This window comes from Hipposideros armiger, unplaced genomic scaffold (assembly GCF_001890085.2).
Source record: "Hipposideros armiger isolate ML-2016 unplaced genomic scaffold, ASM189008v1 scaffold_142, whole genome shotgun sequence".
Taxonomy (NCBI): Eukaryota; Metazoa; Chordata; class Mammalia; order Chiroptera; family Hipposideridae; genus Hipposideros; species Hipposideros armiger.
The window spans coordinates 975235-992544 of record NW_017731492.1 but is presented as its reverse complement, the minus strand read 5'-3'; the positions used below and the strand labels follow the sequence as shown (position 1 = coordinate 992544).

The 17310-nt window shown below is 31.7% G+C and overlaps 1 protein-coding gene across 5 annotated transcripts in view; it reads right to left on the bottom strand.

Annotated features, from left to right (window-relative positions):
* Positions 1-345: 345 nt before the first annotated feature.
* SPOCK3 (SPARC (osteonectin), cwcv and kazal like domains proteoglycan 3) overlaps positions 346-17310 on the bottom strand; it is a 363483-nt gene continuing 346518 nt past the window's right edge. For 4 of the 5 annotated variants that reach the window (XM_019650566.1, XM_019650564.1, XM_019650567.1 and 1 more), the window contains 4 exons: positions 13206-13427; positions 7285-7347; positions 5122-5259; positions 346-2048 (listed from right to left, as the gene is read on the bottom strand). In XM_019650566.1, the coding sequence (XP_019506111.1) occupies positions 1879-2048; positions 5122-5259; positions 7285-7347; positions 13206-13427 (593 nt within the window). In that variant the 3' untranslated portion in view covers positions 346-1878. The remainder of the gene's footprint in view (positions 2049-5121; positions 5260-7284; positions 7348-13205; positions 13428-17310) is intronic. The other variant, XM_019650568.1, reaches the window with a different exon arrangement.

The window sequence follows — 17310 nt, the reverse complement described above, 5'->3', positions numbered from 1 at the left end:
TAAATGAGGTTATCCTATTACTCTTCAAAAATGGTGTTACTATAGAAATGTACCTAAACATGTTAAATATGATACCACAAAAATGGGTTTAAAAATACCTTAAAGAAAATGATCTACTTTGCAACACTATGACAAATGAAAAAAAAATTAAAACAAAACGACAAAAATCATTTTTAACATGGGTAGAAAAACAATGTCCAAGATACAAAGAGCTCTAAATTTGAAATTCAAAACTTTCAAAAACTTTCCTAGTTTGTGATATATTCAGTTTTAAAATCAAGGGATAGATTAAAAACCCTTCATGCTACTCTTTGTACCACAAAAAATTATTGAGGAACAGTTTAATTTGGTTATAAGATTCTTTATTTTGTAAATTATACATAAACAATAAAAAAGAAAATGCATTATACTTTAGATGTTACATAAAGTCAACATTAAACTTTTTTTTTAGTGTGTATTAATCAAATGGAAATAATCCACCAATTTTACTTTCAATGAATTGTATATTGGAAAACCAGTTGACCCACTGTTTAAATTATAATACCAAGATGAAATATTCAACAGGTTTTTTTCCCATTTTTATTATGGGCACAAAACCATAGGTCTGATATACTTAAGAGTGAAGGTGTGCCAAAATGTCTACACAATTAATTAACATGCTAACTTAAATATAGCAATTAATTTTTGTTACAGTTAAATCTTAAATGCTACTCTACACAATAATCATAAACAAGTCCACATGGCAATTATGTAACAATAGAAAAAAAGAAAGAAACATATTCCATTTTCTTCATTCCAGCAGCAGTACCTTTACTGGTATTAATTTGTTAATAGGTGTGCTTATATATGCCTAATGTCCTATATTGGTGTGCATGCTAAAACCTTTCTATTTCTATTTTGCAAGGCACCATACAATACGTTCTCTAAGTTTTGACACTAGTAACAAAAATGGCATAATTCTTAGATTAAATGCAAATTTTTATCTAAAATAGGAAATAAAAAAAGAACTAAGATTATAAAATTTGACATTGGGGAAAATGATAAACTGGATGTGAAAATATGCTTAAAATGAATCTTTCCCTTTGTCTTCCTACTTTAAATTCTGCACCTTAAGTTGCTGGTCAGAAAGATAAAGAAACCTGGAAAGGTAAAGAAATCATGCTTTAGAAGAATATAAAAATATCTACATGGGACTGCTTCCAAAAAATAAAATAAAAATTAGAAAGGACAAATAAGTTTTAACTTTCAGAATCCATGGTTTTCCATACTTGCCATTTCATCAAATATCTCATCATATCCATAATAATTCTACAATGAAAAACATCATTATTAATGTAAATACAATGGAGGGCTATACAATAATAACTTTATTTTTCTTACCCTGTGTGGTATCTTCTCACTCATCTCTAACACACTCTTGGTTTGGGAAAATGCTACTTTGGAATTGCAGTTAAGGTCATGTATATTTTCATAAAATCATTGGGACCAGGTTACTAATAAGATATTATACATTTAACTTAGAATATCTCTCAGAAAAATAACACACATGACCTCAAGCAACTAGATGCTGTTTTGTTTGTGGGGGATTTACAGTTAGTTTTTATGAATATTTGTTTCTATCAGTAGCTCTTCATAACTTTCTTTGATCTGGCTAGACTCCGTATGTGTTTTCTTTTTCTCTAAGGCATATAAAAACTCAAAGTAAATTATTCTTATTGAAACATAAAGTTCTATGACTTTAGCTACAATCTTTGAAATAATTGTACAAAATATACATGGGATTTAGAATCATTTTGATTGGGGGCAAGAAGGTAATTCTCAATAGGCTATCACTGTAAATAATAGAAATGTAAAATTTATTGATCTCAGCTCTCATAATCAAATGTACCCATCATGATCATCACCATCTTCATCATCATCATCTCCTTCATCTTCATCATCATCTTCAATTTCATCTTCATCATTCATAATATTATCATCATCCTCATCATCAGTCCATTCATGGAAATCGCCACTCGCAAAATCTCCAGAGATCTCAAAATCAATAGCTTAGGAGAAAAAGTGAACATTAATGTTATCTGACTGTGTAGTGGGATAATTTCTGAGGGATGGAAAATTCTGATGAAAACTGATGAAATTAATAAAATTTTAATTTGCTCTTTAGCTTACTTAGCCAAGAAAGGACAAACCCATTCTTTATCATTTGTCAAAATTTATATGCTAAAAAGCAGAATCATTATTGAGGTCTGATATGTGAGATTCCCAGTTCAGTATTACTGACCTCAGCCCAGTTTTTTACAGAGTCCATGTCAAACTTTGAATCTTACAAAGAATTAAAATTTTCATCTATTACTATGGTAAGCAAAATAATTGCCCCCAAAGATCTTCACTTCCTAATTACTGCAACCTGCAAATATGTGACTTTACATGATACAAAGAACTCTGCAAATGTGGTTAAATTGAGGACCTTGAAATGGGGAGATTATCATGGATTATGCAATTGGGCCCAGATGATCACTTGAGCCTTTAAAATCAAAGAACCTTTCCCAGATAGAGTTACAAGGAGATGTGATTACAGAAGAATGGTCTGAGAGATGCAACGTTGCTAGCTTTCAAGTTGGAGGAAAAGGTCCATTGGTTAAGGAATATGAGCAGCCTACAGTAAGTGCAAAAGGTAAGGAAATACTCTCCTCCAAAGCCTCCAGTAGAAATGTAGCCCTGAAGATATCTTGATGTTTATCACAAGGAGACTAATATTGGACTTCTGACATAAGTTTGTGTGGTCTAAGCCACTAAGGTTGTGGGAATTAGTTATAATAGCAGTAGAAAAATAACATAGCTAGTCAATACTTTAAAAAAAATACTTAGAAATATATGCATTACTGTTTATGGAGACAGTAATACACATGTTATTCAGTATGTATTTATTTTTTTAATCCTTTACTTTTATAATGTTTATTTTCCACCCTTTCTAATATTTAGTCTCATAATTCTTTGGTAGCTATTTATAATATATCCTATTAATGTAATCCATTATTTATAAATTGATTGATTTCATAATACAACACACTGAAATTCATATTATGTGAATAAAACATGATCTCTATTCTCCTACTTCATGCATTTTCTTAATAATTCTGACATGCTAAGAAAACTCAGAAGTAATATTCCCCAATTTCCCTGTTCATTTATTGAATTTATCTCTACATTTTTTAAATTTACAACATAAAAAAATAAAATTATTTATCCATCACTGATAATGAAAGTAATTAATAATGCAATTAATTTAAGTTACATATTGATTGGGTTGTTGGAAAAGTCATGACGTATTTTTCTATGTTTTTTGTTGCAAAATGAGTCATGACTTTTCCTACAACCCAATATTACAAAGATATGTTCTGTACATGTTAAAATTATGTTAGGTAGTTACCAAATACTACTTCATCTTACTTAAATCTAATAAATAACATTGGCCAGAAAAACAAAACCAAGCTATTAAAAATTTTATGGACTACATAAATGCAGACTAGGCATGTACGCATTAAATGAGATTACTTTTATGTTGTTCACCAGTTATGTATTTCTAAACAAGCACAGCTTATTAGTTTAAAAACTGCATGAAGGAGACAACTAAACGTTTTCTAAAATACAAGACTAAGTGTTTTGTTTTCTTCCTTCACTGTTGGTCATTTGTATTAGTTGAAACACAATCCATTAATTCCTAGTACATGTGTGCGTGTGTATGCGTGTGCATGTGCATGTGTTTCTGTGTGTGTGTGTGTGTGTGTGTGTGTGTAGTGAAAACTCACCAGAGTATTATAAACAAAAATACTCATTTGAAACTTACATTCTGGAAAATTATTTTATGAAAGAAAAAAGATGACACATTTAAATTTTAAAATGCATGTATGTGATGCTCAACTTAATTGTAATATTATGATTTTAGGTTAATACATAAAAATGCATGCTCATAAAAATAATTAGAATATTAATCATAATGATGCTTCAAGCAATTAAATTATATTTTCTCACCCCAAAATAAGGAAACAAGCTCATGTAGTTGGAATTTATTGACATTTACTTTAATAAGGTTAATTCCCCCCCCCCATTAATAAGCCTACATAATACCTAAGTCAACTTCTCCAAAGGCGTACAGAAAAAAGCAGATCATATATACACATGGCACACACTAAGGTTAGCTGATTTGGAATAGAATGGATGACAGCAATTTGCCTTACCTCAAAGAAAAACAGGAGGTGCCTAACATCATTTCTGCATTTGAAGTAGTAAAATTTTTAATTATTATCCATTAAAATATCTAAATAATGCAATTCCATTTATTATTTACACGAGTTTTTAACATGCTAGGAGTGAGTCTTCTGTCACTCCCTCACATGTAAGGGCGAAACTCGGGGAATCGATAACATACACTTAGCTAGTTTGCAGTTAGATCTGCCATGATATTCAGCTGTTTTCTCTTTGTTTCTTCCCTCACTGATTGATTTAAGGACTCTGGTTTTTCCCTTTCTTTTATTTTTATTTTTAAAATTTAATTAATTAATTAATTAATTAATTACCCTTTCTTAAGGCAACACGTACCTCATTAATCCATCGAATCAGCAGAATCCTAACCTGAAAAGACCAGTTTCTTCATCCTCAGGTGTCCAGAGCCTAAAATCCATTTTGCAACTCCCTTGTAATTTTACTGGTAACACATAAGCCCCAGGCCACAGGGGCCAAGTCCTGAGATAACATTATCTTGAAACAGACCAGACCCCAAGGAAAGGACTTCACCCCTGGGACCTGCCTGACCCACGGACTCCCCCTTTCCTTTGTTCTTCTTCTATACCTGTAAAACCTTCTGTCCGGCCTAGGAACGAGAAGGTGGCCCTTGGACAGGAGTCCGCCATTGTCCCAGAATGCTGGCATTCTGAATAAACCTACATTTCTTTCCACGAACCTTGTCTCTCAATTTTTAACTTATGCAAGCAGCAGGCAGCCGGACTTAGCATGATTACACACATATTCTATCATCTTTGTACAGAGTATGTCCTCGGTAAACCCTTGAACAAATGAATGCGATTATGCTGTGCTTGAGATATTACATACAGTTTTCCTTACCACAAACTGCAACACCATTTGTTCTGGATCCCATGACTTCATTCCCATATCTGTCAACACACCAGCATTGCCCGACACTACCATGGCATTGTGTTGGCTTGTAGTAACCATCTTCATCACACAGGGGGATGTACTGTCCTGTGAAACACACACACACACACACACACACACACACACACACACGCACGCACACACACTCTCTATGAATAAGTTGTGTTTCATTTTGATAGTCATCAATTATGCATTAATTCACTTAAGACATACATATATGGGGTTCCCACTCCAGGCTCCAAAACTACTGGATGTGATTATAATGAATTGCTTACATTTCCTTTGCAAAGCAAATTTACTATTTTTCTATTTCTCATTGCAAAGATTACTGTTGTGAGAGTTATAGCACAATATTAGAAACTGATTAATGGCACACATATTAAGTCACCCACACCTCTTAGAATGGCATACCAGACCCTTCATCATCTCATCACTGCCAATTTCTGTTGTTATTTTCCAAAATTTTCATTCATATATCATAAGACCTTTCTACATCGAGCTGTTCCCAACGCCGCTTCATCTCTGTATGCATCTTTTTTTAAATCTGGAATTCCCCTTCTTTCCTTCCTCTTCCAATTTAAGACTTGATTTAAATGTGACCGTTCTAATATGAAGCCTTCTCTTAAGCTGGAGGATTTCTGATACACTTCTTCCATCAAGTGAGTGTGTGTGTGTGTGTGTGTGTGTGTGTGTATAGTCTGTCACGGCTACACTGTGATATCCTCTATATTGAGAATTTTAGGTTCTCCTGGTTTTCATTGTTATATTAACAGCCCTTAAAGACAGTTTAGTGGGAAAGACAGACGTTCATTTTCCTATCTATAATATCTAACATAGTACTTGGCAAATTGCTAATGATAAATGTGTAATTAATAACTTAGAAGTGAAAGCACATTCTTCATTAAACAATCAACTCAGCCTACAATGTAAGCTTTAGGAGATTAGAAAATTTTCTAGTCTTTCCTAACCATTCTATTTTCTCAGTGACTAACATACTATAGTTATTTGGTAAAAGAAAGAAAGAAACAAAACAAAACAAAACAAAACAGAATAAATTGACAAAACATGCAACTCTTTCATTTAGTCTTAAAGCCACATGGAATCATAAATTTTCCTTTTAACAAGTTTCAAAATTCTGATATATAATTACTTTAATTTAAACGTTATAATTCATTTGAAAGATTTGAATTTTCAGTCTTTCAGTGAGGTAGACAGAATATCACCAATGTGGAAAACAACTTCTGTGGATTTAAGGCCACCAAAAATAAGGAAAATTTTCAACATTCTTACTCTACTCTTAAAATACTTCTCGATTTGACATATTTGACACAAAAATGTGATGGTGTATAGTTAGTGTGACCATTTATCTTTTATGCCAGTACACTTTGAAAATGAAAGAGAGCATTAAGAATTATGCTTGAACTTCAGACTTCAGTCAAGACTGAACTTTTAAATTGAAACATATGGCACCCTACACCTATATAATAACTGACCAATTTTCAGACAAGTACCATTTCCCTATCCAAATCAGAAGAAATATTTAAGACATTCAGTACTCTGTAACAATGATTTTCATTTTTTATTATGTAAGAATAACGTTGACTCCTCCCAAATGAGTGCTAAATTTGTTTTCAATTTTTTGTAACTTCAAATAATCAAAGCTTGAATTTTAATATATTTTTGTCACCAGTAAACCTTGATCAAGTCTAATATACATACATATATATGTATATATATACACACACACATACATATATATATATATATATATATATATAATTATTTTTTTAATGCTGTCAATTCTTGAGTTGTTAACCATAGAATTAGAATTGAAGTTTCTGCTGATGCTTTAACTTTAGCATTGTTTAAATCTCTTTTTTACTTAATAACTCTCAAATTGAACATTATATTAGGGTAATAAAACAGACATAATATCTTTCAATAGGTAAGATAATAAAAATAAGTTTAATGGCTTTCTAAAACTTCATAAATTTTGTTACTGAAATTCAGTGTAGTCTATCTTTGTTGGATTAATATTGATTTTATGTTGCTGTTTCCCTAGGGTTATTTATGTAAGCAATAAAGGCTTCAAAAGAATGATCCATTACTCACCTAGGAGCTTCTTTATCCCTTGCCACTTCTGAATATTGCTGAGCTCCGTCTGGCAAGGTGGGTCTGCAATGACATTAAAAATGTTACTTCAAGGGATATAGTTAGACAAAGAAAGTATAATTTCTATGTTATCTAACTTCAGTTAGTCTTCACATCCCTTTAGAGGACACATATTACACATTAGTTATTCTACTTATGGAGATATATGCATGTAGATACGTGTGTGTACACACACACACACACACACACACACACACAGACTTTCCTGATTATCAATAGTAGATATCTTAATTTTCCTCAGAATGACAGAATTGGAAGAAAAAAAAAGGGTATAAAAATACTTACTCTATGATGGAAAATGCTGATCATTTACTTTTTAAAAGGTCTATAAACTCAGCAATGTAAATATAATTATGGAATGCCACCCAAACAATTAATTGACTATGTTTTCCCCTTATTTAAAAGTATCTATGATATAGACAAATAGCTTTGGATTAAAAAATGTGATCTATGAAAAGTTAATGCTTCTTTCAAGTTATACCAAGGATACCTCTATAAATTTTGATGCTGAATAATGTTGACAGTCTTTGGTCCTTTTATTTTACCCAGATGCTTCAAATATAGATGCACTTTAGAAAAGGGCATAATATACAATAAATTCTTATAAACCATCTTTTAAAGAAATAAACTTAAAACATTAAAGCAATCTGTAAATAAGTATTTGCCTATTTTTCAAAGAACCACTTACAGGAGAACATTTGGAGTATAAAATTCTAAATAGACACAATAAAGTTTGACTTAATATATATAATTATAATTATTATTATATATTATATATACATTTTTATATATAATATTATCTGAAAACAGTTAAGTGTATTTTATGCTCATATTCTAAAAACTTGCCATTATTACTTGCTATAAAAAATTGCATCATAAACTAATGAAACAGTAAAACAATAAACTAGTACTTATTTTCCTATACTACAACTTTTTAGGGAAATGGTAAGGTATAATTCATTCAAATAATTTTAAAATTCTTTGGTATAACAATGTCATAACATTCAGTTATTAAATTTGCATATAAGTAAAGTGGAATAAGGAAATGAGAAAACGTGCTTAATATATATTTTATAGTTTAATAAGGCCAAAAATGTTTTTCCTTGGAGAATGTAAAACGTAAAGAAAAGGTAACTTGTTTGAAAAGCCTAAGTAATTATTATTGTTCTTCTTCATTTTTAAAATGTTCCAGTTGACCGCCTTGCTTTTCCTAATAAACTTGTGAGTCTCTTATGGTAAGTATTAAAGGGACAGGAATCAAGTTGCATAGCAAGGGCTTATAAAATACATATTTTAAAATTGACTGCTCTCTAAATATGACATTTAGAGCTAAGAGGGAAGATTTTAGCTGACATTTCAATATTATATTGAAAGCAATTCTTCTAATTCCAAATAGCCACATATTGTAAAGTAGAAATAATATTTCTCTATGTTCACTAGTGGATTGCCTAAAAATCCATGTATATTTGAGACTTACTTGATTAGCAAACTGAATAAACCTGCTTACTTGTTCTATAAGCTTTTTATATGGGGGAAATTTAAGATTTCAATGAAATCACAAAAAATTAGGCTGTTCAACTATATATATATATATATATATATATATGTGTGTGTGTGTATATATATATATGTATATATGTATATATACTTTTGATTTTCAAATATTTTTCCTATTATTTAAAGGCAGCTTTGTCTGGCTTTTAACTTATGTATACTAGGAGTGCTTAATTGAGATTTCATCTATCGTTTAAACTCACTTGCAAAGAACAGATTTCGTGGAAGGATAGTAACCCAAATAATTGCATGAGGTTTGGAAATGATTGGACTACCAATATTCAGCTTAGGGTATATGCATAGATTTATATCACAAGGTTTACTCCCCCACTATGTTTACTGCCTAATAGTGCTTTAATGTTAAGGAAAATTCTAATATTATATGCTTAAAATTGTATGACAATCATGAACTAAAATGTTTTAATTTAATCAATGAATTTTCAAGTAAATATTCTAAACATTAGTTTAGAAAAACACACACACAAGAAATGGAAATGTTTTACTCGTTATATTTTGAAATGTTGTTGTTGAAAATAACATTGTTCATTGTTTTACATTATGAATTTGAAAATTTAAACCCTTGGGCCGATCGAGTGGCTCAGTTGGTTAAGAGCTTGCTCAAGAGTGTGAGCTCTGAGCAACTGCAGTTTGAGTCCTGGCCCGAGCTGAGCTGCTGCTGAGCTGCCAACAGGTGGCAGGATGGCTCAGCTAAAAAAAAAAAAAACAAAGAAAAATAACGTAAACCCCTATATTGGGGCCATTCATACATTATCTATATTAGAAATTGATAATTTTCAACACAATAACAATGCAGTTTTACCTTCCCACACAATTTTGAACTGGGAGAGATAAATAGGAAATATCTATATGTATACACTAGTTACAAATACACAAATATGATTTTTCTACATGTATAACTAGTCATTTCTGAGGAATATGTTTTCATTAGTTGTCAAATAAATACAGACAATTCAGAGTCAAAACTGAAAAGTAGACATGACAGAGATTTGAGGATGGCTGTCTAAGTAGGCAACATAGGCTGCACAGGTGGTGCACTGTGCAACGCCAAAGGACACCATGCACTTCCACTGTATTATGAAGGGTGCTCTGGAGTTGTGCAGCAAGGTAGCTCTCTAACTTCCTTCTTAGCAAGCCACTGCCCTTATTCCCTTTTTCCTTAGTATTTTTTTATTTATATAGCCTCTCACAGAATGAATAGACTTGAATAACTTCAGTAGGTTTATTTCATCAGTAAGAATTTTAAATATTCATAACACTGAAGAACAAAATTCTCCCTATTTAATGTCTTCTGTTAAATAGAAAAAATACCTTTTGTAAAATTAATACACATGAACCACATTTTGACATCTCTTCCTGTAGGTTAAATATAGAAATTACCTCTAAAAATATCTATTTTCTTTGCAATCCTGAGGAAAAAAAATACTAGCATATTGCTGACTGAGATGATGACTTGCTGATGTTACCTGTACTGAATACAATTTGCCAACAAGTTGCAGAATGATGTCTCTGTGGCATTTTGCATATAAGTACATCGCAAATTCTGAAGATAGAATTAAAACTACTTAGAGAAAGAAGTAAAAGATTCTAGTTTCAAATCCCAGTTCCTGCATTCATTCTGTAATGTGAACTTATTTAAGATCAGTAACTTCAGTGCTTAACCATAAAATGGAAATAATATTTTTACAGGGCAATTAAAATAATGCATAATTTTACTAGATGGACCTGAATAATAGTGCTTTTTTTTTTTTGGTTGTTGTTCTATTTCCTGGATCTTACACAACAGTACTTTAAATGAAATAGCAACTAATAATTGATTTACTTTTTTAGAGTACAGGCTTAGAATATACTTTTATAAAGTAATTTATTAACTCATAAGATAACCAAAGTCCTCAATTAATAGGCCTCCTACTCATTTTTTCATGATTACTTAGAAAAAATTATACAAACCACAATCATATCCATTTTTATTAATTGTCATTTCAGAAAATTAGTCATAGAAAATTTGCATTTTAATTAAAATTAAACATCTCCCCCCGCCCCAGAAAGCTACAAGTGTTTCGCTCTCTTAAAACTTTATATCATCAATCTCATTTATTAAATTTTTTTATCCTTAATTTTATATTTTTGAAAGGCATTTTTTAAAAAACACCATTACTTTATTTTGCAGATATTTTCTAACATTATACAACGATAGTCTTGATTACAGTTTTAGGTCAACCTGGATTAATAACAGGTTAAAAGAGAAAATGTATATATCTGTATCTATATATACATATGTGTCTATACATATCTATATATATAGAAACTGTATAAGAATTATAGATATAATTCTTCCTATATATATCATAATTTCCTGTTTATTCAATAAACACATTCTTGTTAAACAACTTTTTATATTAAGTGCATTGCAGTAAACTTAAGAATTTGTTGTTCAGTGAATAAACAGGAAATATATTTTTTACAAGGTAAAACATTTGAATAATATTTTTCAATTTATGAAATTACTTAATGGACTAATTAAATAAGTCAGTTACCCTGACAGAGCTTTTGTAACATTTTGTAGCATATTAAAGTAATGAATGTAATTAGCCAAACTCTATTAAGCTGTTGGGAAGTTGTATAAATCTTTCTACCAGCTTGGGTCCCATTTATTAAATTATTTCTACCATGTATTAAATGATCTCAGAGAATGTCTTCAAGTACATATAAAAATTTTAAGACTTTGGAAGAACGCTGTTTAACAAGTGAAAAGTATATAAAGCAAAATTTTTTCATTGGGGTCCTTTAATCATTTCCACAAATATTACTGAAAAATCCAGGAATGTTTTAATATGAAAGTGTTTATTACTGTAGAAGACACATTCAGTTATTCTGAATATTCTTAAATGTTTATTTATAAACACTTAAACATCCTATCATAACGCTCAACAAAAAATTAAAATAACACTTGTCATAATAAAAGACCATGTCTTTTTATGGCAATTTATCTGGATTTACTTATTTTATTATTTAAATGATATGTGTTCCATTAAAATGATATACATATCATTTTAATAACTACACTATAAGTGATAATGATATGTGTAGTCATTAAAAGTAGGATGTAGTTTTCAATCACCTAGAAGCACATATGTAATTATAAAGTCAACAATGTGTGTGTGTGTCTGTATGACTTAGAGTATTTTAATAAAGTGATTCTAATTTTTAAACTTCGTTTAAAGTGGTTTACAGTTTAGCTATTCTACAAACTCTGTTGACTCACTATTAATCCATGTATTGATAATCATTTTGTCCCTAATTACTAAAGTATTATTAATATATGAAAAAGTAATTGAGATAGCAAAACACCCTATTTAATGTGTTAGTTTTCCATATGAGAAACTGGGAATCATTATTAGCGTTTAAAGTAACTCATTCATTTATTTAGCTGTCAAGAATTTTAAAACGGAGTGACAATAGCAAGTATGTCGCATTGGGCTATTTCCCAGTTTGTTTGGTTTTTTAATTAGCATCAGAATGACACAACAGTGTTTCCTGAGTTTTCCGCAAAATTTATTGTAATGCTTTTTAGATCTATTTCCTTTACATGCGTAATTTTAATTATCATTTGGTTGACTATGAAAGCATGACTTCAATTTTATATTACATTAACATTTTCTAATAAAGAAAAATGCATAAAGAACTAGCATCATTCAAACCCTTCAGGTTAACTCGCTTCTTCCAGAGAATCAAGACCCTTTCTTTGCTAGTGAATTTTTATAAAGCTAAGTGATTTTGAAAACTTTGAAAGATTAAGTCATTTTAAAATCAGATGAGTAAAATCATTTTTTGGTGAATTCTGTGGTCCATTCAGCTCATTTAATAAGATCACAAATAGAATATTAAAACTCTATAGTACACTCATAAAAACAAAACAAAACATTTATTTTATACTGTGGGAAAAGCAGATAGCAAATTCATTTTAATGATTACTTTTAATATCGGTGTTCTCATGTTTCTATGTGCTACTTGGTGGTTCATAGTGGAAACTATAATGAAGTACATTAATATAAATTATTAATTACTATTTTTCATCTTCTTTAGTGTGTTTTGCATCCCTAGCAGAATTATATTGTTCAACATGCTGATTATTCGCCCTTTTATTAAATATTCTAATTAGAAAAGTGTCTACCAAAATGCATGGGGTATAGTGTTTAGTTTTTTTGTTTGTCTGTTTTTTTATGAAGGAAGAGATAAAACTGACATGCAGGTCAGCTATCTGCATTGGTAGGTGTCTCATTTTTTACCTTGCTGTCTCTGGAAGCAGTAGCACCATTCATTGTTAGATATCAAACTGTCCTTGTATGTGTCACAAGAATTAAAGAATGCCTTCGTGCACTGTTCGTTCTTATCAAGGTAAATGCTTCCAAGCTCTGACTGGTCCAGTAGCAGGTCATAGTTCGTATCAAGTCTGTTAAACATCCAGCCAAGTGAATCCTTGCAAATTGGCAAAATACTGGTATCAAATCCTAAAGGCAAACACAGAAACTGATTAGTTAAATCTGAAAGTTGCCATCAGCAGGAAGCAAAATAAAGTAACATCATAGTTGGTTTGTCCAGGAACGATGTAAAAATAATTAAAAATAAAGATACAGTTATTTAGAATTTCATTTTTGAATCCTATTTATCATTTTTAGGATACATAGGATTACAAATGAAATGGGTACTGACTCTCGGATATTTGTGGACTTGACAAATTCATAATTTCACCGCCTTTTGCAATGTATTAATGTATTCAGAATATAATTAGTGCTATCTGTGCATTGCAAGGGTAGGCAATGGGGACAAGGTAAAAGGCACCTGTTACATTTTCATAAAAGCATTGAGAAATAAATTTAGCAATTTTTTTTAATTGTTCACGTTTTTCTTTGTAAAAATGTTTGTAAAATCAAAACAGAATTCCCCCACTCAAACAAAGTAATGACAAACATAAATTGTTCATTTCCTATTTTAGTTTCCAGGTCCTGCCCTTGTTTCTGGGGATACAGGTTATACATTTGTAGATAAGGCCCCTATCTCTTGGGGCTCCTTTTAAAACAGCATGGGTTAAAATATTGGTTAAAACTGTTTACTACCAGAAGTTGTCATATGCTTGAGAATTACATAAAGAAAGCAACCTGTAGAAAACAAATATACTAAATTCTGCAAAACCATTCAAAGAGAGTGAGTTCTTGGTATGAGATTTCTGGTATGCTTTGAACCATACCTTCCCTCCCAATCTCAGTGTCTGGGCAATGGAGAAGCCTAACAGTGCTATGCCTGCTTTTATGAATAGAAGCTATGGGAAGAAGAGAAAGGAGCTATTATTACCTTTTGGTTAGCATTAAGAGTTAGTGAAGAGGATGGAAGGAGAACTGACTCGGGGTGGAGACCACCTCCCAATATAGATGATGTATTACAGAACTGTACACATGAAACCTATGTAACTTTACTAACAATTGTCACCCCAATAAACTTTAATTAAAAAAAAAGAGTTAGTGAAGAGAAGCTATCTACTCCTTTCACCTATTTATTGAGAATGGATTATTCCACTGGTTTGTCTCCCAAAGTTTAGCATAGTGGACTCTAACAGAATCCTTGTAAAGTCTAAAAGTGTCTGCAAGAAGGAGAGACAGACATCTGGTTTCCAGGTGAATGTCTGCTTATCTTCTTCTTAACTAGTCCTGCTATTGCCAAAGTGAGAAAGATAACCAGGGTACAGCCATGCGGATCAGAGGATTCACCCGAAGCCTGAAGGCTCACTCTCCGTGTGAGGGGTGCAGATGTAGATGAGACATAAAAGAATGCCCCCAGCTGGTGAGCAGATGGCCAGCAGTTAGGGATTCACCAACTGGCATCTCCTGTTTGGAAGGTGATGGAGAATGAGTGAAGGAGTAATGGATTCAGGCAAATACTCATGGACCATCTTTTCAGAACAATGACTGACTGAAACATTAAAATCATGGAGTGACATGACCTGATTTTTGCTTTAAATGGAAAACACAATCTGTTATGCGAATTATATGGGGGCTAGTGTAGAATCTGGGAAACCACAGAAGCAACAGGAATAGCTCAAGTGAGAGATTTTTGGAGACTGTTGCTATCACATCTTCATAAGTGTTTGAGTTTCCTATGACTGACCATCGATCTTTAAAACATAAATTTAAAAATTGTCTTTGCCCAGTTTTTATGATGTCCCATGTAAACATCCTTGTCAGTTTTAACACATTCTTCCTTCCTATTTTTGTCAATATAGTGTGAAAGGAAACTATCCTTAACTTTTCAAAAATTTTTGTAGCTCTATTTGGAGAACTTACTCTTAACCGATATTAAGACATAAAAGAATATTTCTGAAAATATGACATATACAGATATTTAATGCATTTCAGGCACATTAGAACTAAGGGTTTATTCTTTATGTTAAAAGGAAATTAAATTCTTACAGAGTACATGTTTAGTGAATGGTCAATTTGACGAAATGTAATAATGTTTTAGATCGAGAATGTCAAGTCATCTGATGTGGATTCAGGTTACTGGTCTGTGTTCTGCCATTATATTGCTTGTTTAAGTTATTCAATATACTCAGGCTCTAATGTTCACATCTAGATAATGTGGGGACTTTTCAAAAATGATCTAGATTGCCTTGGAGATGAAAAAAATATAGTGAGTTTGCTATTTGAATGATGTATTTATATACAAGATTGAATTAAAAGGGTCAATAGAATGATAAGTAACAGAAAAGGACTATAAATAAAATTATGTTGATATTCTAAATTAAATGTATACTTTTCAATATGATCCTGTTGATGCTAAAAATATAAAATAAAATAATTTTGGAAAAAAATGTTTTTCCTGTCCTATCTTGAACTTTTAGAATAAGAGATACTATTTTGTGAGTTTGAGAGTTCTTGGATAAGGCTATGATAGAGTCACTGTATATAATTCAATACAAATATAAAGGGAATTAAGACTGCCAATGGAATTAAAGTTGCTAATCAGCTGGCCTTAATATTGGGAGATTATTGTGGGTTATCTAGATAGGTCCAATCTAGTCCCAGAAAATCTTAAAAGTGAAAAACTTTTTCCAGCTGTATTAAGACACTCACACTCACACTCACACACACACACACACACACACACACACACACACACACACACACACACACACACACGGCTTTGAAGACAGAGAAAGGGATCTTGGGATGTGGGTGGTTTCCAAAGCTAGTAGCAGCCTTCAGGTTACAGATTCCAGCAAACAAATAGGGATCATGGTTCTATAACTGCAAGGACCTAAATTTTGTCACGGACTCAACCGATCAAAGAAATGGATCCTTTCATAGAGCTTTCAGAAAGGCTGGTAGTCTGTGAGACACCTTGCTTTTAGTGTGGCAAGATCTGTGTTAGACTTTTGACTTACAGAAATGTAAAATAATAAATTTGTGTTGCTTCAGCTACTGAACTTTATGGTCATTTGTTACATTAGCATTAGCAAATTAATAGAGTCTTTTATTTGTATGTATTTTGTTTTTTTATAGTTGCCCTTGGGTTTATGGTACACATCATTAATTTATCACAAGCTACCATCCAATGATATTATACCACTTCACATATGCTATAAGAAACATCAAAGTATACTTAAATTCTCCCCCACTTTCTGTAATTAGTGTCATCCATTTTAATTTCACATATGTTGTGCCTTACAGTACTTTGTTATGATGTTTGCTCTAAATAGCTCATGAGTTTTTCAAGTGATTATAAATGAGAAAAAAAATTCTCTTATTTTAAAAGAAAATTCGTTTGCTGACACATAATACTTCTGACACCAAATGTGTGGGTTTCCCTCACCAAGCAATTCTCTAATTCTCTGTGGACAACAATGGAATGTCCTACAATTTAATTCAATTCTGACACTACCTACTGAGTGAGTGCAGATCCCCAAGGTCACCCCCACCATTTCAAATGCCAATCGCCAGCCGTGGGCCCCCAGAGCACCCACACTTCAACTATGTCCTGTGACATGTGGTATTTTTCTCTGACTGGTCACCACCTCTTACTCCCTGGATATCTGGTAACCCAATTTTACTCTTGGGGTTTACTCACTATTCCAAATGGCACTCATGGGCAAAATTTACATTGGTTATCATTCATATGGCTTAAATATTGTCCATGGACAATATTTATTGTCCGGACACACAATTCCTCAGCAGCAGTAACTTCCCTGTTCTTTGACACCAAACAAGCAAGCAGCTCATGGCTATTTCTGCCTTTTAGATTTTCCTGGTGAAATTCAGGGCATAATCCACTGGTCTGGGAGAACATATAAAACTCTGAGGGTTCTGTTAACTCCCTCCCTTAATTTGAAGTGAAGGGAAG